Here is a 26,724-nt window from a genome sequence, read left to right as displayed (position 1 = left end):
CTGCCGATGCAGGGGACACGGGTTCGTGCCCCGGTCCGGGAGGATCCCACATGCCGCGGAGCGGCTGGGCCCGTGAGCCATGGCCACTGAGCCTGCGCGTCCGGAGCCTGTGCTCCGCAACGGGAGAGGCCACAACAGTGAGAGGCCCGTGTACCGCAAAAAAAAGGATACTATTTTTCTAGAGACTACATGCCCCCAGTGAAAAGGTTGTAAAAAAAATCGCAGACAGACGGCAGGCATTTCCTTTAAGTGGGTCACACGTGTAAAAAAGTTTGGAGGACAAAAGAGAACTTTAAGGTTTCAATCAGCTAGGCGAATAAAAATCCCTTTTTAATGCATCCTTTCTTTCTATACAGTATAAAACAAGTCAAGAGAGCAAGAAAGGCAAGTGGTGAGTGGAGTCTGGAGGGGCCTGAGGTAAAGCAACCAGACGGTAAGGTCTGCTCGTAAAATATCTTAGCTCAGGTATTCACACCTGCTACTTAGAGGACAACTCCACGGAGGTTAACTTTACTCAGGAAAGCAGAAATACCACCTATTAAGCGGCCTGACTCACCAACGTATAACTAACATCTTTACGCTGGCAAGAAAAGAATTAAAAATGTCATCAGATGGTAAATAAAGGTTCATGGGGTAACTGAAGGCACCCTGAAATCCACATTCCTGTGGTTTTTCACCACAGTCAGCAGGAGCAAATAAACGGTGATCAGGTTCCTCCTGCCTACAAACAGTAACTTTACAACCAATTTATAAACACAGTGAAGTTACATTAGAGATGCCCAAATACAACCAATGATTCTGATTTTCCACTAGATTAAGTTGCTACCACTCCCATCAAAATATGAAGGGTAACATCAAAAGTTCACATCCAAACCACTCGATAAGAGTATTTATAAAAATCTTGCCATGGGTCTGCGTTGTTGGTTAAGATGGAGGCGTAAGGCATTATCACGGAATCGTTAATCTGCAACACGCATGAACAATGAGGAAAGAATAAAAATAGTAATACAGATCTGTCAAAAATTACTGCCCCACTCGATCAGCAGAAACCAAGCAAGTAAATAAGTGGGTAAAATATGCCCTAAACCGAGAAAAGCAGTGGCCAAGGGGGGAAAGAAAGATCCTGGCAGCACAGCGTGGCCCCTAACTTAATAAGAATAGCCATTCCTCTTTCTAACTTCAAAGATGTGGTAATAAAACAACACAACGGGAGACCACAGAACTATGGAAATAATGTGAGGACCAAAATAATGCCAGTATGACTTTAAGAAATCAACTAATGGGGAAAAGAACAGATACGGTTTAAAAGCAAATCAATGCCACAGAGAAAAGGCCCACGATAACCATAACTGAAGGCAGAGAAAAAAGAACAAAGTAGCTAAAGCAACTAGAGATAAATGATAGATACAGAAAAGAGACCAAGATGAGCCAACATAAAAATAATTGGTACCTTCAACTCCGATAAATAGAACAGAGTAAGACAATTATTTCAGAAATAAAAGAAAAGAAAGTTTCCCTGAAGTGAATGAAAGAACTGAATCCAAAGATAAAATGGACGTTGGTTATTAAGGGCGGAAAATGATTCAGAAAAAGTGGTTGAATGCCAAGAACTATTTACGCTTCCTAGAGGCTATGACATATACATCTTCTATCAGAAAGGGAGAGATTAAGATGGCCACAAATTTCTGCGCTGAACAATTCAAGGAGCAAAGAGAAGCAACACGGAGATGCCAGCAGCAAACAAGTTCAGGTCGGGAAGTGAGATGAGAGCTCTCCTTTTGGAAAAACGCGACTAAGCAAAAAGGCTCCTGGAAGGTCTCCCTCTTCACTCCAAGTCCTCCTGTCACCCACAGGATGCATCTACTGTGTTAGCCTCTCAGCTTCTCAGTCTGCTCAACACCAATAAACTGCATTTCACTTGTCAGCCACCACCCTGACATCCTACTTTCAAGACCACAGGCAGGGAGATGACTAGGAAACCTTCCAATAATCTTGGTGAGAGATGATGATGGCTCTGACCAGTGTAATGCAGTGGGTAGATTTGAGAGGAAGAATCTACAAAGCTCCAGCATGTTTACTTGCCCACTACTTTCCCTTTCAGTGCATCGTCTATCATCGCTTCAAATGCACACTCTGATCTGCACAACATCTCTTCCCAGTTGTCCTTTCATCACACATGCCTGATAAAGCCCCAGCTCCAGATCACTCCAACTGCCTGTTTTCTCCTTGTCTACACCTGGGTATCTGAATGCTGATAAACAGAACTACAGGACTTTAATCTGTGCCACTATAACTTCACGATCGTCAGTCTGAACAGCGGCCTCAAAGCTAAGTAATTACGCCATCCCTAATCTGTTTTCTCTCATTCTCCACGATAAGTATTTCAAGTTTCTACTCTCCCTCAACCCTCTTGCCTTGCCTTGCCACACTTGTCTCATTCTCAACATATGACTCTGCTTTCTCTACTGTGAGAATAGAAACCATGAGATGGGTGGTCCTGCAATGTACTGCCACCCAACTACAAACCGGATTGTACTTGCACCCAATTCTTTCTCCCTCCCATTAAACTGGAAGAAATATATCCCTTCATTTCTGAAGATAGTTCCTCCACCAGTACTCTGGATCCCCTTTCCTGTATCAGCAAGCTCTCCTCCTACACTGGCTCAGTGCCATCAGCAATTAACCATGCTGAAGCCATGTTGATTCTTCCTCTCTTGCACTGTGACAAACCACTCTCCAGTGTAAAATGAGAGCAATCTTTCCAAAAGGCACACCTAATGATGTCTCTAGCCTGCTCAAAACCCTTCAGGATCCAGGCACTGCCCTCAGGATGAGGTCTAGGCTCCTAGCCTCTCCGCTTCTTCCTTTCCCTCTCCTCCCTCACATCTCACCACTTTTACTTCCCACTTCCCATCAGTTCCCCAGAACTAATTTCAAGGGTTGACTGCATCCCTGCTATCAATTACTGAAAGAGGAGTGTTGAAATCTCTGACCAGAATTGTAGATTTGTTTATACATGCATGCAGTTCTGTCAGTTTTTGCTTCACGTATTTTGAAGCTCTATTACTAGGCACATAAACATTTAAGATTTTTATGACTTTTTTGTTTTGTGTAAAAAGATCCATTTATTCTAAAATTCTTTTTATTTACACTTTTTTAAAAAACATCTTTATTGGAGTATAATTACTTTACAATGTTGTGTTAGTTTCTGCTGTATAACAAAGTGAATCAGCTATATGTACACATATATCCCCATATCCCCTCCCTCGTGCGTCTCCCTCCCACCCTCCCTATCCCACCCCTCTAGGTGGTCACAAAGCACCGAGCTGATCTCCGTATGCTATGCGGCTGCTTCCCACTAGCTATCATTTTTACATTTAGTAGTGTATATATGTCAAAGTTACTCTCTTACTTCGTCCCAGCTTACGCTTCCCCCTCCCCATGTCCTCAAGTTCATTCTCTATGTCTGCATCTTTATTCCTGTCCTGCCCCTAGGTTCATCATAACCTTTTTTTTTTTTAAGATTTTATATATACATATATATGTGTGTGTGTGTGTGTGTGTGTGTGTGTGTGTGTGTGTTAGCATACAGTATTTGGTTTTCTCTTTCTGACTTACTTCACTCTGTACGACAGACTCTAGGTCCATCCACCTCACTACAAATAACTCAATTTTGTTTCTTTTTATGGCTGAGTAATATTCCATTGTATATATGTGCCACATCTTCTTTATCCATTCATCTGTCGATGGACACTTAGGTTGCTTCCATGTCCTGGCTATTGTAAACAGTGCTGCAATGAACACTGTGGTACATGTCTCTTTTTGAATTATGGTTTTCTCAGCGTATATGCCCAGTAGTGGGATTGCTAGGTCATATGGTAGCTTTATTTTTAGTTTTTAAGGAACTTCCATACTGTTCTCCATAGTGACTGTATCAATTTACATTCCCACCAACAGTGCAAAAAGGTTCCCTTTTCTCCACACCCTCTCCAGCATTTGTTGTTTCTAGATTTTTTGATGATGGCCATTCTGACTGCTGTGAGGTGATATCTCATTGTAGTTTTGATTTGCATTTCTCTAATGATTAGCGATGTTGAGCATCCTTTCATGTGTTTGTTGGCAATCTGTATATCTTCTTTGGAGAAATGTCTATTTAGGTCTTCCACCCATTTTTGGATTGGGTTGTTTGTTTTTTTGATATTGAGCTGCATGAGCTGCTTGTATATTTTGGAGATTAATCCTTTGTCAGTTGCAAATATTTTCTCCCATTCTGAGGGTTGTCTCTTTGAAGATTTTTATGACTTCTTGATGAACTGGCCACTTTATTACTATGAAATAATCCTCTTTATCCTTGTTAATATTCTTTACCATGAGAACTGTTTTGGCTAATGTTAGTATAGCCACTCCAGGTTTTGTGATGAGCATTAGCAATGGTATATCCTTCCTCATACTTTTAACCTACTCGTGCCTTTATATTTAATGTGGGTGTCTTGTAAGCAGCGGATAAGTGGATCTTGCTTTTTATCCAATCTGACAATCTCTGCCCTTTAATGGGGATATTAAACTGTTCATATTTAATATGATTACCGACAGGTCTGGATTTAAATCTACCATCTTGGTACCTGCTTTCTATTTGTCCCATCTGTTCCTTGTTCCCCTTTTCCTCTTTTTCCACCTTCTTTTGGACTACCTTTTTATTATTTCATTTTTACTCCTTTGTTGGCTTATTAGCTACAATTATTTTTTTTTTAGTGGTTGCTTTAGGGTATATGTTATATATTTTTCACCTATCACAGTCTACCTTCAAGTGCTATTATTCCACTTTGCGCATGGTGTAAGAACATTAAAACAGTCCCCTTCTACTTCTCCCCATCTGGTCTGGGTGCTACAGTTTTCAGACATTTTACTTCTACCCCACAATACTTTGTTACTACTTTGCTTTAAACAGTCAATTACCTTTTTAAAAGATTTAAATAATGAAGAAAAAAGTTTCCTACGATTACCCACATATTTACATTTCTAGTGCTTTTCATTCATTTATGAAGGTCCAGATCTTTATCTGGTATATTTTACTTCTGCCTAAAGGACTTTCTGTAACATTGCTTGTAAAGCAGGTCTGCCAGTGATGCATTCTTTCAGCTTTTGTGTGTCTGAAAAAGGTTTTATTTCACCTTAGTTTTTAAAAGAGGTCTTCACTGGATATAGAATTCTAGGTTGACAGTTTTTTCTTTCAGTTCTTTAAATATTTGTTCCACTGTTTTCTGGACAATGAGAATTCTGCTGTCATCCTTACTTTTGTTCCACTGTATGTTATCTGCCCTTTTTCTCTGGATAATTTAAATATCTTTATCACTTATTTTAAGCAATTTCATCGTATTTTTGGTATCGTTTTCCTCATATTTCTTGTGCATATGGTTCATCAAATTTGTGGATCTGCAGATTTACAGTTTAAATCAAATTCAGAAAAAATTATTCCTTTATTTCTTTCTGACACCCTCTCTGCTCCTTCAAGAACTCCAATTACATGTATATTAGTCTACTTAAAGTTGTCCCACAGCTCACTAATGAGCTATTCATCTTTTAGTCTAATACTTACTCTCTTTGTTTCATGTTGTATAGTCTTTATTACTATGCATTCAGGCTTACTAATCTTTTCTTCTGCAAATCTAATCTGCCATTTATCCCATCCAGTACATATTTTTCATCTCAGACATTATAGTTTTCATTTCAAAATTTGATTTGTATCCTTTAATATTTTCAATGCTTCTAACTAATATGTTCACTCTTTCCTCTAGTTTCTTGAACATACAGAACTCCATTATAATTCTTTTAATATCTCTGTCTACTAATGCTACCATCTATGCCATTTTCTTGCTTCTCTGCTGGTCTGGTTAGTTTGATTGGATGCCAGATTTTGAGTATTAAGTTGACCTTGCTGGATACTGTATAGTTTTGGTTTTCTTTATAAATATTCTTGAGCTTTGTTCAGGTTCAGGTCTTACTTTTTTTCTGTGTTAGGTAGAATGAGAGCAGCTCTGAGTACTCTAATCGAGGCTCCATGAATTATGAGGTCTTTCACACTGGTACAAAAGAAACTGTATTAGTCATCTCAGGCTGCCATAACAAAATATCACAGATTGGGTGGCTTAAATAACAGAAATTTACTTTTTCACAGTTCTGGAGGCTGGAAAATCCACAATCAAGTTTCCAGCAGGGTTCAGTTGTTGGTGAGAGTTCTCTTCCTGGTTTATGGACAGCTGCCTTCTTGTGTTCTCATATGGTGGAGAGAGAGCTCTGGCGTCTCTTTCTCTTCTTCTAAGGGCATCAGTTCTATCAGATCAAGGTTCCAACCTTATGACCTCATTTAACCTTAATTTCCTCCTTCAGGACTCTATCTCCAATATATTCGCATGGGGGTTTAGGCTTCAACATACAAACTTGGGGGAAATACAATTCAGTCCACAGCAGGAACATATTCCCACGCTTATGTGAGCTCTGAGGATTGTTCCCACTAATCTTTTGGGAGTAGTTCTGTACTTAAAACTGGTCAGTACTCAAGTGAAGATTCCATGCAGCTCTCTGGAATTATCCCTCTGTGCATCTCTCTGCTTTCCTGCACTGTCTATTGTGAACTCTAGCTGCCTTTTCCTCCCCAGACTCTCAACTCTTGTTTTCTCAACTCAGGGAGACCACTGAGCTCTGCCTGGGGTCTTCCACCCTGCACCGTAGCTAGAAACTCTCTCAAGACTAGAAACTCTCTCAAGACAGTTGGGGTGACTGTAGGGTTCTACTCATCTCTAACGTCCAACGTTGTGAAAACCCATATATTTTGTTCAGTTACTTTAGTTGTTTCTGGAGAGAAGGTAAATCTAGATGCTTTCCTCCGTCTTGTCCAGAAGAGGGAGTCTGTACCAGACACTTTCACTTCTGTGTCTCTGATAGCTTCCCCACTACCTGAAATATTCTTCTTTAATTGATAACCACTAATGACCCTCAGACTTCCACTTAGATTTCGTTTTGTCTATAAAATCCTTCCCAAGCACTTTCAGTCAAGGGCTCCCCCCACATACTTTCCTCTTGCCATGACACCTGCCACACTGTGCTGTACGAAGTTACTGCTTCAACTGTCCACATACCCGCACTGGGACGTAAGAGCTGGAGTCATCATGCACCTCTGTATCCCGAGCACCCAGAACATGGTAGGTGCTCCATAAATATATTTGAATGAATAAACAAATGAGAGAAGCTTAAACAGACAGCAGCTATAGGCAAATTCATTTCATCACCGAGTTTTGTTCAGTATCATCCATTTCCTTAAAGATTATAAACTACCAGTTACAATTATATACCAACTGTAATTATGAAGTAGTTTAATAGTTATTGTTGAAACTATCTATATTTTTATATTTAAAACAACAATGACCAGATTGAATATTTTTCCCCTGCATGGTAGCCGTTATCTATACCTCAGGCCCACCATGTCTTGAAGGAAACAATCTATTGAGAAGAGCATACTTTCAAAATTCATACCAATTTCAGAGATGAAAATTCTTTTAACATATGTTTATTACCACCCAATTTAACCTTAATATGATTAACAAAATTAGAGGAACCCTGTATAAACACTCCTTGAAGAAGAAATTTAAATTGTAACCTATTAACATCTTTCCAGAGTCAAATGTTTCAGTCTGATTGTTTAATCTGAAATTAGCAAAAAATAATATTTAATGCTACATCCTTGAGTTCTACTTCTTCTCCGTGACTTGAGAAGGTACATTTGAAAGGTCTGACTGAATATGAAAAAAATAAAGGATCACAAAGACAGATGAAACACTGAAATGTCAACTCCCAAGATGGAAATCTGGTATTTGAAAAGAACTGCTTGGCTACTTGTGGACTAGCTGCCTACACCCAGACCCTCACCTCACCTCTTCAGTCCCAGGTGGCCTACACAAAGAAACTTAATGATTCTAGTACATTCTTAACTGTACCTCTTATGGAGACATCAATGAGAATATATTTTGACACATACTCCTCCTATTATTTCATGATAACAAAGGGAGCTCAGGAAGATACCTCCACAAAACACCTGAGTTGCACAAAAGAATGCTTTCAACACTGAGTATTAACCTAGAAGATAATAAAAACTAAGACTCATCATCCAAGCTTTAATTCCAATCAAATCCAACAAGAGTATTGCAGGGATCCTGAAAACGAGGCAGTCAGGCAACAAAGCTCCGACATCTTGCCCATAAGAGAATTCTAGAAGGTCCACACTTACACTGCATGGGTTGTTGGCCGTCTGAGCTGGGCTGTAGAAGGACCCCCACTGGGTGGCTCGTCTCTCTTCCCGGGAAGGGGTGCTGTTCACAGGCAGGCCGGCTGGGACCCCAGGGCCTGCAGCTGCAGTGTTAGGGGGCTGGCTGCTGGGGGCCACGAGGGCAAAAGCGTCATCCAGGAGGGAGTGCATGGTCTGCCGCGCCTCCTCGATGGACGGCTGGGGCGGGATGTACTGGGAGGCCGGGAAGGGCAGGCCTGGATACCTCCCCAGCTCAGCTGAAGACGGCGTCTGCACCTCTGCTGGGAGGTCGGGATCAGACTACAGTGGGGGAAACAGCAAAGTGAAGAATCAGACACGAGCTTCTGTGGAGACCCCAAAACAAAACTCTAGGACTAAAAAAGAATTTAACAATTTTCACTGACATTGAGGGATGGGTTTACCATAAGAATTTTTCAAATCACAGCTGAGGAATGTGCATTACCTTTCCTGGAGGCAAAAAGTTTGAATCAGAAGAAATAAAAAAGTAAAATGATTCCACAGTCATTTGTCCAGCAAAACTCAATCAACTCCCTGAAATGTATCTCAGTACCTGGAAGTGCACGTGTTTTCCTGAAAGCCCCTAGCAACCAAAAATGGTGTGTCAGAGTCTATATATTAAAATACCTAGTTGACTTTCCCTAGATACAGAAACCCAAAACTAAAGCAGTCTATTGACTATTAAAAATAGGAAGAATACACCTATTGTTGTATAGGTGTATTCGCCCTATACACCCGCAGAAGAGTTCAAAGGCACCACAATATTACAACTACGTGTGTATAAACCATTTTAATACCTATTACGACAACTCTTTACAAACAGTAAATAGTGTCAATTATTTGTTCAGAAACTAACTTCTTTTAAATGGTGGTATCCCTGGATAACATGAGTCAACAAGAAAAGCTTAAATTATATTCTATACCCACTGTCAAAGAGGCAGGGACATAAGTAACAATTAAGATTTTTTAAAAATCTTATTTCCTGATACTACCTTCTGAGCCAAATGTTGTCATAATATATACTCGGTAAACTGTAAGAAACAAAACAAGGAACCAATGGAAGAAGAGGCCTTCCTGGTCTCAGTGGCCCCAGAAGCCCAAACAACACAATGACTACAACGGACACACTGAAAAGAGAAGAGGTTCTGCTCGAGGGGCTGGTGACCCCTCGTTGGGTCACTCTACATGAGGCCCAAAGGAAGGCGTTCCCATATCGCTTTGGATCAGTGAGTCTCTTACAAAGAAAATCTCTCTTGCAGAGACACGTCCTTCCTCTTAGCCAACTGCCTAAAATGCTTTGTAATGACTATGGTCTGTCCAGCAATGATCTGTTATTATTCACACCAGTGTCAAACACTTAACAGCAGCAGCTGCTTAACTCCAAACAGAAAGAAAACCAGATAACGTACTGGCAAACCCACCAACAGCTCACAGACCTGTTTTGCTTAGCCCACACCAGTCTTTAAAAAATAGATGGGCAATATTTTAAAAATCTGAAAATTTCCTACTAAAACTCAAAGAGTTCTGGATTCTCTTGGCAGACCTGGAAGCCCTGGCATCACTGGGCCCTCACCCTCGACAGAAACAAGTGCCATTTGGTAGAGACTGCCCCCCTGAGATGGGCAGGTGCTCTGCCCTTCACAACAGCGAGTGGACGGTCTCACTCCAAGGTACAATACACACTTAGTCCTGTGAGACTGTTTCTCCGAAACACAATATCCCAGTAAAGTTCTACTAAATGACTTAGTCATCAAGATAAGGATTCGGGGCCCCAAATGTCTCTGGTTTATGACGTAGCATTGGCAAGACTCTGTGTTCCTCTCCTTACAAGGTGCAAAAAACGGCCCACACTCATGCCCTTCTTCCGTTCTCGGTTTTCTCGAGGAGCAGGTGCGGAAGAATGTAGTCAGTAGAAACAACACTTCATGGAGAAGAGGATAAGCATGTCTGTTAAAACATCCTACTGGTAAGTAAGAGGGTCTCTCCGAAGCCAGAAGCGATGTTCCTGACGGTGGTTCCAGGAGCTGACTGGGTAACCGCACTGCAGGGAAGACAGCGGTGTGGCCACAGCCTAAACCGAGATTCCAAGGTGGGGGACAAACCCTACATACACTTGAAGAGAGTCCTTAAGAGCTATAGCCACTGCCAGTCTCACCCTCAGTAGTCATAACTTTAAAGAAGGTTTAACTTTTACAGCAAGAGAGACATGTTGTGAAGGTGTGAAGTGAGGTCCTCTTGGAATCTCACTGATCCCATGAATCCTGCCAAGAAGGCAAAGAACTACAGAGCCGTGATGTCAGAGCTTCCTGTTCTCTGGTCTTCTTGCTGCCTCCACACTTCGCAGGCTAGACTATTAGCAACCTGCAGGCCAAGAAGAGGTCTTGTTCATTTTCCTATGTCCCAACATCCAACACAGTGTTTCACATGTAGATGGTACTTAATAAGAAATGAATAACTGTGATCTTCAGAAGCTGAGATTTACCCAGGATCCCTGAGTTGGAATTTGAATTCCATTCTCTTGAATCCAAGTTTGATGACTTTGTTTTAATTTATTTTACTTATTTTTGGCTGCGTCAGGTCTTCATTGCTGCGCACGGGCTTTCTCTAGTTGCGGTGAGCAGGGGCTACTCTTCCTTGTGGTGCGCAGGCTTCTCATCGCGGTGGCTTCTCTTATTGCAGAGCACGGGCTCTAGGCGCACAGGCTTCAGTAGCTGTGGCTCGCGGGCTCTAGAGCGCAGGTTCAGAAGTTGTGGTGCACGGGCTTAGCTGCTCCATGGCACGTGGCATCTTCCCAGACCAGGGCTCGAACCCGTGTCCCCTGCGTTGGCAGGCAGATTCTTAACCACTGTGCCACCGGGGAAGCCCCCAAGTTTGTTGACTTTGATATTCAACTTGTTTCCTTTGCACAGATACATGTTCACCTATCACTCCTCAGAAACACATGAGAGCTTTTTTACCTTTAGTCATCAGTGACGATGTATTCTGGTGCCTGTTTGCAATCCTTCGTATTATAAGAGAGTGATCACGCACCATGGTTGGCCCAGGACAAGCTCAGTTCATGCTTGTTGTCCCAGGATAATTAACAGCATCTCCTTTCACCCTCACAAGTGTCTGGCTTGGATAATAAATTATATCAGCATTGACAAACTTCCATAAGGGGCCAGAGAGTAAATAGTTTAGGCTTCGTGAGCCATACAGCTACTCAACTCTGCCACTGTAGCAAGAGCAGCCATAGATAACACAAAAATGATGGGTGTGGCTGTGTTCCAATAAAACTTTATTTACAAAAGCAGACAGCAGGCCGGATTTGCCTGAGGGTCAATGTTTGCTGAGGCTTGAATTATAATGGTAGCCCTAGTTACAAGAAGTCCAGAAATATTTCTTTCACCTCAGGAGAAGAGAGCTCTCAAGAAGAAGATATTTTGAGGCGAAAGCATATAATTCAAGACAGTTCAAAAACATGTAGGTCTAGGGCTTCCCTGGTGGCGCAGCGGTTGAGAGTCCGCCTGCCGATGCGGGGGACACGGGTTCGTGCCCCGGTCCGGGAAGATCCCACATGCTGCAGAGTGGCTGGGCCCGTGAGCCATGGCTGCTGAGCCTGCGCATCCGGAGCCTGTGCTCCGCAACGGGAGAGGCCACAACGGTGAGAGGCCCGCATACGGCAAAAAAAAAAAAAAAATGTATGTCTAGTATAATCTTCAAGATGAAATACTACCTAAGAAAAGGTGAGTTCCCAAAAAGGCATTATCTGTGAAGGTATATGTTTCATCGGACTCACAGACTTAGAAAACAAATTTATGGTTACCAAAGGGGAAAGGTGGGGGGAGGTATAAATTAGGAGGTTGGGATTAACATATACAACAAGGACCTACTGTACAGCACAGGGAACTCTACTCCATCTTCTGTAATAACCTATATGGGAAAAAAATCTGAAAAAGAATAGATATATGCGGCTTCCCTGGTGGCGCAGTGGTTGAGAGTCCGCCTGCCGATGCAGGGGACACGGGTTCATGCCCTGGTCCGGGAAGATCCCACATGCCGCGGTGTGGCTGGGCCCATGAGCCATGGCCGCTGAGCCTGCACGTCTGGAGCCTGTGCTCCGCAGCGGGAGAGGCCACAGCGGTGAGGGGCCCGAGTACCGCAAAAAAAAAAAAAAAAAAAAAAAGAACAGATATACGTATATGTATAACTGAATCACTTTGCTGTACACCTGAAACTAACACAATATTGTAAATCAACTATACTCCAATATAAAATTAAAAAATAAACAAAAATCATACAATATAAGTATTAAAAAAATATATATATGTTTCAGAATTTTTAGGGAGAGAAAGTAAAAAGTCCATCTGAGGAAGAATTTCTTATTAGGGAACCTTTGAAAAATGGAGCCATGTGGGATGAAGCAGCTGACTGAGTTAGTGTTCTCCAGGGAAGGGCTTCTTCCCACCAGCTGAGGGAGGAACCTCTGTGCTTTCTGCTAAGAAAAAAAGCAAGGAGAAGAAGGATAGTCTGGGCCACCATGAAAGAGGCCTGATTTATGGTCATTGAGAGGGCAAGGGGAGGACAGGTTATTTCCTCACAAAACTCAATGGCACTGGATGATGGAACTCAGGGCTACTGAAAAAAGAACGTGCGGGACTGCAAAGGCTCTCCTACAGATTTGTCTCAGAGAAGGAGCCCTGGGGCTCTGGAAGCTAAGAGGGAAGAAGAAATGCTCCCCCTTCTTCTGCTCATCGGTTTCACACAACAGGATCTCTGAGATCCCGGATGAAACAAAAACGAAAGCTCCAGGGGACCATCCTGGGGAGTCAAGGGAACAGCCCCCCCCAGATCAAGCCAAACACCACAGACGCCCAAACACCTGTCCAAAAACACGGCAGCGGCTCAGGAGCGCCATCTACTGTGAGAACTGCCTGAGGTTCCCCCACCTGAGGAATTCATTCACAGCCTTCAGAAAGGATTCATTCATTCTGTTGGGGAGCAAAGCAGCCTAATTCGTAGACATTCCAACCCACGGGAATCACACCAATCCTCATGAGCCAGTTACGAAGGGAGGGTCAGTCTCAGGACACCAGAAACACAGCAAGTTCCAAAGGGAAACCCTGGTTCTTTCAGATGATCACGACAGTTATATTTAGCCCCAATGTCAGTATGGTATTTGGCACATATGTGTAATTCTGTTTAGTGCCTCTCAGTGTTAGTTATTTGTGTAATTTGAGAGATAAAATATAAAACTCAAATAAGAAATCACTGGTTACCTAAGCTCTAACTGAGTGATCATGTACATCACAAACTCCTTCTCCAAGAATGTGTTTGGCTAATTTCTCTCTAAAAAGGATGGGTCTGTAACTTTGTCTCCAGAAGGAGAAAGGTGGTCTTGTGCAACGAGAAAGGGCATCACCCTGGCACAGGGCTACAGACGTGCACTTTGTGTCCGGGTGCTGCCAGACACACTGGGAACGTGGGGCTCCTGCTCTGTCTTGGGGTGTCTTTGTGTCTGTATTTCTCACGGCCCCTTGGGGAGGCTGGCCCTTTCTTCCCTGCTCAGTGGGGTCTGTATGTGTCTTAATGCTGTCAACGTCTGCTTTAACACTACAAGCAACTCTGTGCCCCTTTCCTTTGGAAAAAATTGTTTAACTCCCTATTTCTTAATTTCCATTAAGCTCTTTCTTCCTTTAAAACTAGATATATATATATATTAGCAAATGTAATATCCTCTTAGCACTCCAAGAACAGACGATGGGACAAAACCCTAAATGTCCCTCCTACCACCATGAAACCCAAACAACTCTCTGATGAAGGGAAGAAAAAAGAAACTTTCTGGACGCTTCTCTCTGTTTTCCAATTAACCTCGAGAAGTTGCCATTCTGAAGCCTGAGAGGACAGGGTTTGCTTAATAGGAAGTAAAAACACTGAGTGTGTTTCCAGAGGGCTCCCCCAGCAGCCCCTTGGTCTGTATGACTCGAGTCCTTCTTCAAAGGAAGTGCCCACCCCTTCCCTTCCCCACCCTACGCGCCTCACAACCTAGCTGGCCCTGGAGCATCCCCTACTGGGCATCAGCATCACCCAGGGCAGCAGCCGTCACTGCTCATTCTCCTCTCCCTAAGAGCGACCAGAAGCAAGGCTCAACATTACACACCGGGCAACCAATATAGGCAGAGTTGTGGACACCAGGGGGCCGTTTGTAAGTGCCGTCGCTGTCTGTGGTGATAAGTCTGTCCTTCTCAGCATCTCCGGGGCAGCCATTGACCTGATGTTTCCGGCGTGGTTTAGGAGAACGTTTTATCCTGGAGCTGCCAGGAGAAAAGAGAGGTTATCTTCATAGGAAATAACCTTCCGGCCATGGGCTCATCAACTAAACGCCAAGTATTTTCTGCGTACCTAGGACCTGCTAGCCCCTGTGGTAAACACCCCACAGGATGCAAACAATGTGTAAGACACAGTCTCTGCTCTAAGAAAGCTCACAGTCCACTGGGGCAGACTATACTAAACACACGGAACAACAGAGAATAGTATCACCGCTGGCTACCTGTGGCCTGATCGAGGTCTTAAAAAATGAGTAGGATCTGCGGACGGGCAGGGAAGTGGGGCAAGTGTGAGGTGCAGGCAGGACCGTGTGGAGGGCCAGAAACAGGAATGCAGATGAATGTTTGGGGGGCAATGAGGCCACCGCCTAGGGGGCGGCAGTTCCTCTGTGCTGCTGGGCGGAGGGGGGAGCAGCTGGGTGAAAGGCAGTGCCCCGCTAGGTACAGGAGTCCAGGGTCCACCCGGCAGGCAGCCCAAGCCAGCACAGGTGTGAGCAGAGCAAGACACAAACGAGAGCTGATCTTACACAAAATGCCTCTGCATTAGGGGGCAAGGGCCTGGGAGACCAAGAGACCGAGACTCTGAGAGCGGCTGTGCGCCCGGCCGAACTGGTGACCAAGCACGGGGGGTGGAGATGCTGGGGGTGAGAGCTGAAGAAGAGAGGCAGGGAGAGGGAGCCCTGGAGCCCTCTGAGAAGGACGGCGCCACCTTTTCAGAAGTCTGAATTCCAGGAGACACGATACCCAGGGAGGTGCTCCGGGGCCACTGGGGTGGAATGAATGCAGCCTTCACCACAGGTGACCTCCAGGTGGGATGGCAGCCTCCCAGCCTACCCAGCCTGGAGTCGCTTGCAGAGACTTCTCCCCGCCCCCTCCACAGCCGAGCCATTGTAGCCCTGCAGCAGGGGCCTCCGGCCCGGCTCGGGGCCCACCTCTTCCTGGGCTCTATGAACACAGAGGGCACGCTGGCCGTGGGGTCCAGGATCTTGTCTATCTGCATCTGCGCCCTGCGGTACACGCGGTGCCGCTCCCGCGTGTCTCCCGACGACAGCTCGTCCAGCACCGGGAACTCGTAGTGCCCGCGGCGCTTGGCGCGGAGCCGGATCTTGTTCCGATGGTGCTCGATCTCCGACTTGTGCCGCAGCGCTGTCTGGATCTGGGAAACGAGACAGACGGAACGTTCTGACGGTCTCTGGGACCACGCAGAGAAAGCAGCTGGGAGGCCTTCCTGCGACTCTCCTCCACCCGCCCCCGGCTGTCCTAGGCTCCCACGAGGCCCCGAAGGGGTGACAGGGATAGGCACACCCACACGGGGCGTGGGGAACCTCCATCATCCGGAGCTGTATCCCCACACTCCACGTGGTGGGTGGGACGCGGGAAGCCGTGGTATCGGCCCCCAAACAGGGCAAAAGAACTCAAACCCGGGAAACAGGCCAGTGGCAACTTTGAAGATACTGAGAGACAGTGACAACTATATGTCATACGACCCGAGAAGAGAGTAAATATTTTCCATACCCAATAATATCACTACTTTAGAGATTTTTAAATTAAGACAGAGTGAAAGAAGATATTTGCATTATACAATAAAATACCCATTTACTAATGATGCTTAGTGTTACCAAAACAAGCCCCCAGCCATGAGACACCCCTCCTCAAAGTGGAAAATCGACACGTATGGAAACACATCCTCGCTGGCTACAAGGGGCATGAACTAGGTCTCCAAGAGCCGGCTGGTTCTGAAGCAGGGGAGGGAGGGAAGTGGGCAGAGGGTGTGCAGGGAAGGCACCAAGGTGCTGAGGGCCAGAAGCAGGAATGCAGACGCAGGTCTGGGGGAACGAGGCCACAGCTCCGGGAGCGGCAGGTCGGCTGAGCTATCAGGGAGAGCAGACGGGGAATGCTTTCCTTCATGGAGGTGCCTCCCCTGGTTTTCTAAGCCCTTAGCCCAGCTTCAGAGGACTTAACAGCAAGCGAGATGGAGACAGAGGGAAAAAGGGAAACCAAACTAGGCATCCGACTGGGAGAAGAGAGCAGGAGCAACGTCTAAGACAAGGTGGGACGCTCCTGGCCACGCCACAGTGGACGGGGAGCCACGTGCTCCTTGCGACGGCTTGAGGGAGGGGCAGGTGGATGAGATTCTTGACAACTTCCCAGCAGGATGATTCAGGAAGCCCCTCTTACTCTATCAGGATCTAACTGTTCTTTAAAATATGTGAGGTCCCCACAGGAGGACCAAGACATGCTAGGAATGTGCACCAGAACCTCCTAAAAAGAAAACATTTCCACTGAGATGTATGGAGCCTACCGGTAGGTGCACCAGTACTGATAATGCTCTTGTTCTTAAGTTGGGCTTTCACTTTATGCTTTATAATCAATATATATGTTTCCTATACCATATGCATGCATCAAATACATTTTAAAGATAGTAAAAGAAAAAAGTGGCGATGAGTGCTATCCAGTTGTGAGGCCTGGTGAGCTTATTCTCTTCTTTTTTTGGCCACACGGAGAACCTACTCCAGGGTGCTTACTCATGGCCATGTGAGGCACATGCAACACACAGGACTGATGGGGTCATAGGTCTAGGCTAGGACCGGGGTCATGCAGGGTCAGGGCTCCTGAGCATCAGTGAGAAGGGACAGCATGTGTCACCTTGAACCCATGACACACGTTCTTCTGGTCATGGCCTTGGCAAGGAGCCAATGAGGTGTGGAGAGGAGAATGTGTAAGAACTCTTGCTAAGACTTCTGTAAGATGATCCACTTTAAGGATTGAATTGCATCAATTATTAGTTCACCTGGCAGAACTCACAACAGCAGCAGGTATTTCTTAGAGGCAAGAAACTGACAGTCATGATGCCACCATGTGTGTGACCCTAAACAGCATTCATTCCACTCATGGTCCAGACCAGGCCAAACTCCTCAAGTTCAAGTTAACAGTGACGTGACCCGGCCTTCTGGTTCCCCAAATCTTAGGAGGAAAGCAGATCTATCTCACTGTTCCAGGAGTCACTGGAAATACAGTTTCTTCCCAAGACTTACTTAGATGTTTGGGGCCAGAGCAGATCTATCAGGCATCACAGAGTCTACTGTGGTCCCAAGATTACCCCACATTCAACAATTCACTAGGAGAACTCTCAGGACTCAGAATGTAAGTCCAATTTATTACAGCAAAAGGACACAAAGCAAAACCAGCATAGAGGAATGGCACATAGGGTGAGGTCTGGAGGAAACCAGGCACAGCTTCCAAGAGTCCTTTCCCAGAAAAGTCACGCAGGATGTGAACTCCTCCAGCAATGAGTTGTGACAACGCATGCGACACGTCTACCAGGGAAGCTCATTAGAGACTCAATGCCCAGGATGTTTACTGGAGGCCGGTCACATAGGCACCCTCTGCCTAGCATGTACCAAAATTCCAGACTCCCAGAAGAAAGAGTCGCTCAGCAAAAATCATGTTGCTTGTACAAACAGTTTAGGCACAGCGAGCCACTCCATTCTGGGAACGGTGGGAATCTTTCCAAGATCCAAATCCCCAAACCCCAGCCACGGGCTAAGGCGGACTTTCTCAGGATAGCCACCCCTGGTCTTTAATCTGCACATCCACCAGTGTGCCTACTAGTGTCCTTGAATGGTATGTGATCTAAAAACACTGAGTACCAGATTTTAAATTAAGAACATCTGTGAGCAGCTCCTAACTTTAGCTCATATTTTTGACACTAACTTCATTTTTAAGCAGTGACCAAATGAGAATGTAAGGTTTTTCTTTTTTTATTAATGTACTTTTTCATAAAACCAAATACCTCTTTGTTAATTTTGTTGGTTTCGGCCACTCGGTCGGCCAGGATGGGGTGTGGAACTGGGGGTGCCGGGATGGGCTGCATGGCGATCAGCTGAATCTTATTGGGGACCCGCCGACTGGCCTCCGAGGAGCGGGAGATCCTGTCCACATGCTCAAAGATGGAGGCTGACGAATGCTGCTCATTCCCCGAGCTGGGTGCTGCCCCTGGAACAGAAGGAAAAGAAAAATTAAGAAATAAAGTCATTGTAAAGAAAGAGCAAATCATCACAATTAGGGATTTCTTAAAGAATCGTCAGATGGGCCCCTGACCAAAAACACATCCCCAACTCCAAGGCAGAGTACTTGAAATGTCACTATTCGAACTTAAATTGTCTGGGATAAGTAGTGTCTCCTTCAGTCTCATTAAAAATTACAAATATCCATAGGCAAGATATGAAAATCACTACGACATTATGTGCCCCAAGTGGCCCTGTTTTGTCTAAAGGTGTTTCAAAGTCTTCAGTAAGACAGGGTAAAGGACAGGAGAAGCCTGACGTGGGTAGGCCAGTAGCAATTTACAGAACTTGGAGGACAACACTTATGGCAGCTCTGAATGTCCATGCTCATTTGAAGTGATATAAATTTAGTTGCAAGGCAATTACACTGTTGAGATAACAAAAGACCAGGGGATTGTGGACCTGCTGGCAAGTACCAGTGCATGATTAAGGCTTCTGCCTTCTCAGTTCTGATGAAGAAAGAAAATGAAGAGTCAGGAGAAGAAAAAGCTACTGCCTGCATGGAATTAGTTCCCACTTTAAAAACAGATGAAGAGGGGCTTCCCTGGTGGCGCAGTGGTTGAGAGTCTGCCTGCTGATGCAGGGGACACGGGTTCATGCCCCGGTCCAAGACCGCGGAGCGGCTAGGCCCACGAGCCATGGCCGCTGAGCCTGCGCGCCCGGAGCCTGTGCTCCGCAACGGAAGACGCCACAACAGTGAGAGGCCCACGTACCGCAAAAAAAAAAACAGATGAAGAGAACACTGAAAAATGGTTAAAAGGGTAATTATTTTAAGTAACCGGAACTGCAAAAAAGAAAAATATTTAAATGTATAGAAAAAAAGATAGAAAAACACTTTAACAGAGACTGGATCTTGGTATGAGTAATGTTCTCCAATTTCTTGTATTTTCTGTAACGTGGATTTTCTCTAGTCAGTATTACTTTTATAATAGAAATAATCCAAATAAACTTTAATTTTAAAAAGGCAAAGAGGGTCTTCCCTGGTGGTGCAGGGGTTGGGATTCTGCCTGCCAGTGCAGGGGACACGGGTTCGAGTCCTAGTTGGGGAAGATCCCACATGCCGCGGAGCAACTAGGCCCGTGCACCACAACTACTGAGCCCACGTGCCACAATTACTGAGCCCGCGTGCCCCAATTACTGAAGCCAACACGCCTAGAGCCCGTGCCCCGCAACGAGAAGCCACTGCAGTGTGAAGCCCACGCACCACAACGAAGAGTAGCCCCCGCTCGCTGCAGCTAGAGAAAGCCCGCGCGCAGCAACGAAGACCTAATGAAGCCAAAAATAAAATTTAAAAAAAAAAATTTTTTTTAAAGGCAAAGAAAGAGATGAAGAGGGGCTGAATGGATGGAAAGAACTCTCCAGTTAGACACACTAAGATCCCACATGCCCTCCCTCTAAGCCACAGGTCACCTCTAGACACTCTGGACACTGCTTGAAAATAAATGGCCAACAGGCCAAGAGAAGAAGTGAAGGCATGCCAAAACTATTTTTAAACAAAAGCCTAAGTTTTGAAACCTCGAGCATAAGTGAAAAATATACAGGTTTCCCCTCAGTGTAAAAAACGTGTTGAGCAAGAGGGCGGACAACAGAAGCAAAAACTACAATTCTGCAGCCTGTGGAACAAAAACCACATTCACAGAAAGACAGACAAGATGAAAAGGCAGAGGGCTATGTACCAGATGAAGGAAAAAGATAAAACCCCAGAAAAACAACTAAATGATGTGGATATAGGCAACTTTCCAGAAAAAGAATTCAGAATAATGATAGTGAAGATGATCCAGGACCTTGGAAAAAGAATGGAGGCAAAGATCGAAAAGATGCAAGAAATGTTTAACCAAGACCCAGAAGAATTAAAGAACAAACAAACAGAGATGAACAATACAATAACTGAAATGAAAACTACACTAGAAGGAATCAATAGCAGAATAATTGAGGCAGAAGAACGGATAAGTGACTGGGAAGACAGAATGGTGGAATTCACTGCTGCAGAACAAAGAAAAAAGAATGAAAAGAAATGAAGACAGCCTAAGAGACCTCTGGGACAACATTAAACGCAACAACATTCGCATTATAGGGGTCCCAGAAGGAGAAGACAGAGAGAAAGGATCAGAGAAAATATGTGAAGAGATTGTAGTCGAAAACTTCCCTAACACGGGAAAGGAAATAGCCACCCAAGTCCAGGAAGCGCAGAGTCCCATATAGGATAAACCCAAGGAGAAACACGCCAAGACACAAAGTAATCAAATTGGTAAAAATTAAAGACAAAGAAAAATTATTAAAAGCAACAAGGGAAGAACGACAAATAATATACAAGGGAACTGCCATAAGGTTAACAGCTGATTTCTCAGCAGAAACTCTACAAGCCAGAAGGAAGTAGCATGATATACTTAAAGTGATGAAAGGGAAGAACTTACAACCAAGATTACTCGACCTGGCAAGGATCTCAATCAGATTCGATGAAGAAATCAAAAGCTTTACAGACAAGCGAAAGCTAAGAGAATTCAGCACCACCAAACCAGCTCTACAACAAATGCTAAAGGAACTTTTCAAAGTGGGAAACACAAGAGAAGAAAAGGACCTACAAAAACAAACCCAAAACAATTAAGAAAATGGTAATAGGAACATACATATCGATAATTACCTTAAACTTGAATAGATTAAATGCTCCAACCAAAAGACACAGGCTTGCTGAATGAATATAAAAACAACACCCATATATATGCTGTCTACAAGAGACCCACTTCAGACCTAGGGACACATACAGACTGAAAGTGAGGGGACGGAAAAAGATATTCCATGCAAATGGAAATCAAAAGGAAGCTACAGTAGCAATACTCATATCAGATAAAATAGACTTTAAAATAAAGCATGTTACAAGAGACAGGGAAGGATACTACATAATGATCAAGGGATCAATCCAAGAAGAAGATATAACAATTATAAATATATATGTACCCAACATAGGAGCACCTCAACACATAAGGCAAATGCTAACAGCTATAAAATAGGAAATCGACAGTAACACAATAATAGTGGTGGACTTTAACACCTCCCTTACACCAAGGGACAGATCATCCAAAATGAAAATAAATAAGGAAACAGAAGTTTTAAATGACACAACAGACCAGATAGATTTAATTGATATTTATAGGACATTCCATCCAAAAACAGCAGATTACACTTTCTTCTCAAGTGCACACGGAACATTCTCCAGGATAGATCACATCTTGGGTCACAAATCAAGCCTCAGTAAATTTAAGAAAACTGAAATCATATCAAGAATCTTTTCTGACCACAACGCTATGAGATTAGAAATGAATTACAGGAACAAAAACGTAGAAAACACAAATACATGGAGGCTGAACAATACGTTACTAAATAACCAAGAGATCACTGAAGAAACCAAAGAGGAAATCAAAAAATACCTAGAGACAATAGACAATGAAAACACGACAATCCGAAACCTATGGGATGCAGCAAAAGCAGTTCTAAGAGGGAAGTTTATAGCTATACAAGCCCACCGCAAGGAATAAGAAAAATCTCAAATAAACAATCTAACCTTACACCTAAAGGAACCAGAGAGAGAAGAACAAACAAAACTCAAAGTTAGCAGAAGGAAAGAAATCATAAAGATCAGAGCAGAAATAGATGAAATAGAAACAAAGAAAACAATAGCAAAGATCAATAAAACTAAAAGCTGGTTCTTTGAGAAGATAAACAAAATTGATAAATCATTAACCAGACTCATCAAGAAAAAGAGGGAGATGACTAAAATCAATAAAATTAGAAATGAAAAAGGAGAACTTACAACAGACACCGCAGAAATACAAAGCATCCTAAGAGACTACTACAAGCAACTCTATGCCAATAAAATGGACAACCTGGAAGAAATTGACAAATTCGTAGAAAGGTATAACCTTCCAAGGCTGAACCAGGAAGAAACAGAAAATACAGACCAATCACAAGTAATGAAATTGAAACTGTCATTGAAAAGCTTCCAACAAACAAAAGTCCAGGACCAGATGGCTTCACAGGTGAATTTTATCAAACATTTAGAGAAGACCTAACACCCATCCTTCTCAAACTCTTCCAAAACATTGCAGAGGAAGGAACATTCCCAAACTCATTCTATGAGGCCACCGTCACCCTGATACCAAAACCAGATAAAAAAAAGAAAATTACAGACCAATATCACTGATGAATATAGATGCAAAAATCCTCAACAAAATACTAGCAAACAGAATCCAACAACACATTAAAAGCATCATACACCATGATCAAGTGGGATTTATCCCAGGGGTGCGGATTCTTCAATATATGCAAATCAATCAATGTGATACACCATATTAACAAACTGAAGAATAAAAACCATATGATCATCTCAACAGATGCAGAAAAAGCTTTTGACAAAATTCAACACCATTTACGATAAAAACTCTCCAGAAAGTGGGCATAGAGGGAACCTACCACAACATAATAAAGGCCATATACGACAAACCCACAGCAAACATCATTCTCAATGGTGAAAAATTGAAAGCATTTCCTCTAATGTCAGGAACAAGACAAGGATGTCCACTCTCACCACTATTATTCAACATAGTTTTGGAAGTCCTAGCCATGGCAATCAGAGAAGAAAAAGAAATAAAAGGAATACAAATTGGAAAAGAAGAAGTAAAACTGTCACTGTTTGCAGATGACATGATACCATACACAGAGAATCCTAAAGATGCCACCAGAAAACTACTGGAGCTAATCAATGAATTTGGTAAAGTTGCAGGATACAAGATTAATGCACAGAAATCTCTTGCATTCCTATACTCTAATGATGAAAAATCTGAAAGAGAAATTAAGGAAACAATCCCATTTACCATTACCATTTAACATTACCATGTTACCATTGCAACAAAAAAAATAAAATACCTAGGAACAAAGCTACCTAGGGAGACAAAAGACCTGTATGCACAACACTGTCAGACACTGATGAAAGGAATTAAAGATGATACCAACAGATGGAGATATATACCATGTTGTTGGATTGGAAGAATCAATATTGTGAAAATGACTATACTACGCAAAGCAATCTACAGATTCAGTGCAATCCCTATCAAACTACCAATGGCATTTTTTATGGAACTAGAACAAAAAATCTTAAAATTTGTATGGAGACACCAAAGACCCCCAACAGCCAAAGCAGTCTTGAGGGAAAGAAACGGAGCTGGAGGAATCAGACTCCCTGACTTTAGACTATACTATAAAGCTACAGTAATCAAGACAATATGGTACTGGCACAAAAACAGAAACATAGATCAATGGAACAAGATAGAAAGCCCAGAGATAAACTCATGCACCTATGGTCAACTATCTATGACAAAGGAGGCAAGGATATACAATGGAGAAAAGACAGTCTCTTCAATAAGTGATGCTGGGAAAACTAGACGGCTACATGTAAAAGAATGAAATTAGAACTCTCCCTAACACCATACACCTAAATAAACTCAAAATGGATTTGAGACCTAAATGTAAGACCGGACACTATAAAACTCTTAGAGGAAAACTTTGAAAGAACACTCTTTGACATAAATCACAGCAAGATCTTTTTTGATCCACCTCCTAGAGTAATGGAAATAAAAACAAAAATAAACAAATGGGACCTAATGAAACTTCAAAGCTTTTGCACAGCAAAGGAAACCATAAACAAGATGAAAAGACAACCCTCAGAATGGGAGAAAATATCTGCAAATGAATCAACGGACAAAGGATTAATCTCCAAAATACATAAACAGCTCATGCAGCTCAATATTAAAAAAACAAACAACCCAATCCAAAAATGGGCAGAAGACATAAATAGACATTTCTCCAAAGAAGTCATACAGATGACCAAGAAGCACATGAAAAGCTGCTCAACATCACTAATTATTAGAGAAATGCAAATCAAAACTACAATGAAGTATCACCTCACACCAGTTAGAATGGGCATCATCAGAAAATCTACAAACAACAAATGCTGGAGAGGGTGTAGAGGAAAGGGAACCCTCTTGCACTGTTGGTGGGAATGTAAATTGATACAGTCACTATGGAGAACAGTATGGAGGTTCCTTAAAAAACTAAAAATAGAATTACCATATGATCCAGCAACCCCACTACTGGGCATATACCCAGAGAAAACCATAATTCAAAAAGACACATGCACCTCAGTGTTCATTGCAGCACTATTTACAATAGCCAGGTCATGGAAGCAACCTAAATGCCCATCAACAGACAAACGGATAATGAAGATGTGGTACATATATACAATGGAATATTACTCAGGCATAAAAAGGAACAAAATTGGGTCATTTGTTGAGACGTGGATGGATCTAGAGACTGTCACACACAGTGCATCAAGTCAGAAAGAGAAAAACAAATATCATATATTAACACACATATGTGGAACCCAGAAAAATGGTACAGATGAACTGGTTTGCAGGGCAGAAATTGAGACACAGATGTAGAGAACAAACATATGGACACCAAGGGGAGAAAGTGGTGTTGGGGGGGTGGTGGTGGGATGAACTGGGAGATTCGGATTGACATGTATACACTGATGTGTATAAAATTAATGACTAATAAGAACCTGCTGTATAAAAAAATTTTTTAAATTAAATTAAAAAAAAGAAGTGTTGAGCAAAGCAGTAAGGAGTAAGTAGTTGATACTGTATAGAAGGAACGCACATCAGTGGTACGTACATCTTTGTACTTCCTCTTAATTTGAATTATATTCACTTGCTATCCCAAGTGATGAGAAATTATGTGCATAGCTCTGTGAACGAAGACATCTCTCTTGTCCAGGAGGCAGACTTGTCTGGATTCAGGCTATTCTCCAGCTTTCTTTCCCTGCCTGGAGGGAGCCTGACCATTTGCACAATACAAGCACAGCCAGACACCACCATTCATCCCTTCAGCTACTCAAATTACAGGCAAGAAGCCTAGAAGGAGATAATTAGCTTCATCAGATAAGGCTAGCCTTGCTAACCCAAACTTTTAAAGTGACAGCAGATGTCACAAGGGTGTCCCATTAAGCTACTGATACCTAAGGCTGAGACTGCTTTCCTCCAGGATGGTAACAAGATCAGGGTGCAAAGGTGACCAGGAAGAAAGGCCCCTCCCCCCTGCGCTGTCTGCCTGCCCGGGTCCAGGGAGCTGCAGGCCTGTGTCTCACTCCTGTCCATGCCCCATCCCACTCCCCACCTGGATCCTCGCTCTATAATTCACCAACTGCAACAGGAGAAGCAGGGGACATGCAGAAAACCCTCAACCTCTATACTGCCTGGAACCCAGCTCTTCCAAAAGGCTGAAAAGAGCAGTTTGTTATCTGTCATATTCACATATTATATATACACACATACATATATCTCCATACATATAAACAAACTGGGTTATTATACATAGAAATATATATATAATACATATTATAAACACAGTTATTTTTATTGTTTGCTACGCACTGCACAATTTTTTTTTAAAAAAATTACCTGGATAATAACGACCAATGGAAAGTACAAGGCCTACGTAGAGATCAATACTGTGTGAATCCTGCCTTAAGGCAAGTAGGGACTTTGGATTAAAGTCCTTTCTCTTCAAATATTATCAAACAAACAAACAAAATATATATATATGATAGAAATTACAGTATAGGATAATGTCCACAAAGCAAAATGACACAGGAAAAGGCAATCTGAATTACTGAAATACCAAAGCAACAGAACATTTTTAAAGAAATATTAATTTCATTATCTATTGGTAAATACATCACACTGCATTAATACTAAGGCCTGTGACCCACATTAGTATCCTGTGAGGCAGGGATCACATCTGTCTCTTCGTCTTCATCCTATCCCAGTACCTAACCCATCACAGGCCCTTAGTAAACATTTGCTAACTGCATGAGTAAATGACTAGCCATCTCAACTAAGTTTATAAAATTCTACTCTGGGAATTCACTATAATGAAAAGAGGAGAGTTATAATTTATGGTCTCAATCATTTATAAATGTGTC

General features: G+C 43.0%; 1 protein-coding gene across 2 annotated transcripts in view; it reads right to left on the bottom strand.

The window, feature by feature from the left end:
* KIAA1549 overlaps positions 1–26,724 on the bottom strand; it is a 148,785-nt gene that overhangs the window by 23,665 nt on the left and 98,396 nt on the right. For both annotated transcript variants that reach the window (XM_082662079.1, XM_082662080.1), the window contains exons 13-17: positions 26,229–26,233; positions 18,416–18,612; positions 15,555–15,778; positions 14,457–14,610; positions 8,282–8,599 (exon numbers count right to left, since the gene is read on the bottom strand). In XM_082662079.1, coding sequence (XP_082518205.1) covers positions 8,282–8,599; positions 14,457–14,610; positions 15,555–15,778; positions 18,416–18,612; positions 26,229–26,233 — 898 coding nt within the window. The remainder of the gene's footprint in view (positions 1–8,281; positions 8,600–14,456; positions 14,611–15,554; positions 15,779–18,415; positions 18,613–26,228; positions 26,234–26,724) is intronic.

Source organism: Grampus griseus (genome assembly GCF_964374135.1).
Source record: "Grampus griseus genome assembly, chromosome: 9".
In the NCBI taxonomy this organism is placed as follows: Eukaryota; Metazoa; Chordata; class Mammalia; order Artiodactyla; family Delphinidae; genus Grampus; species Grampus griseus.
The sequence above is the reverse complement of the archived record's forward strand: the minus strand, read 5'-3'. Positions and strand labels throughout refer to the sequence as shown.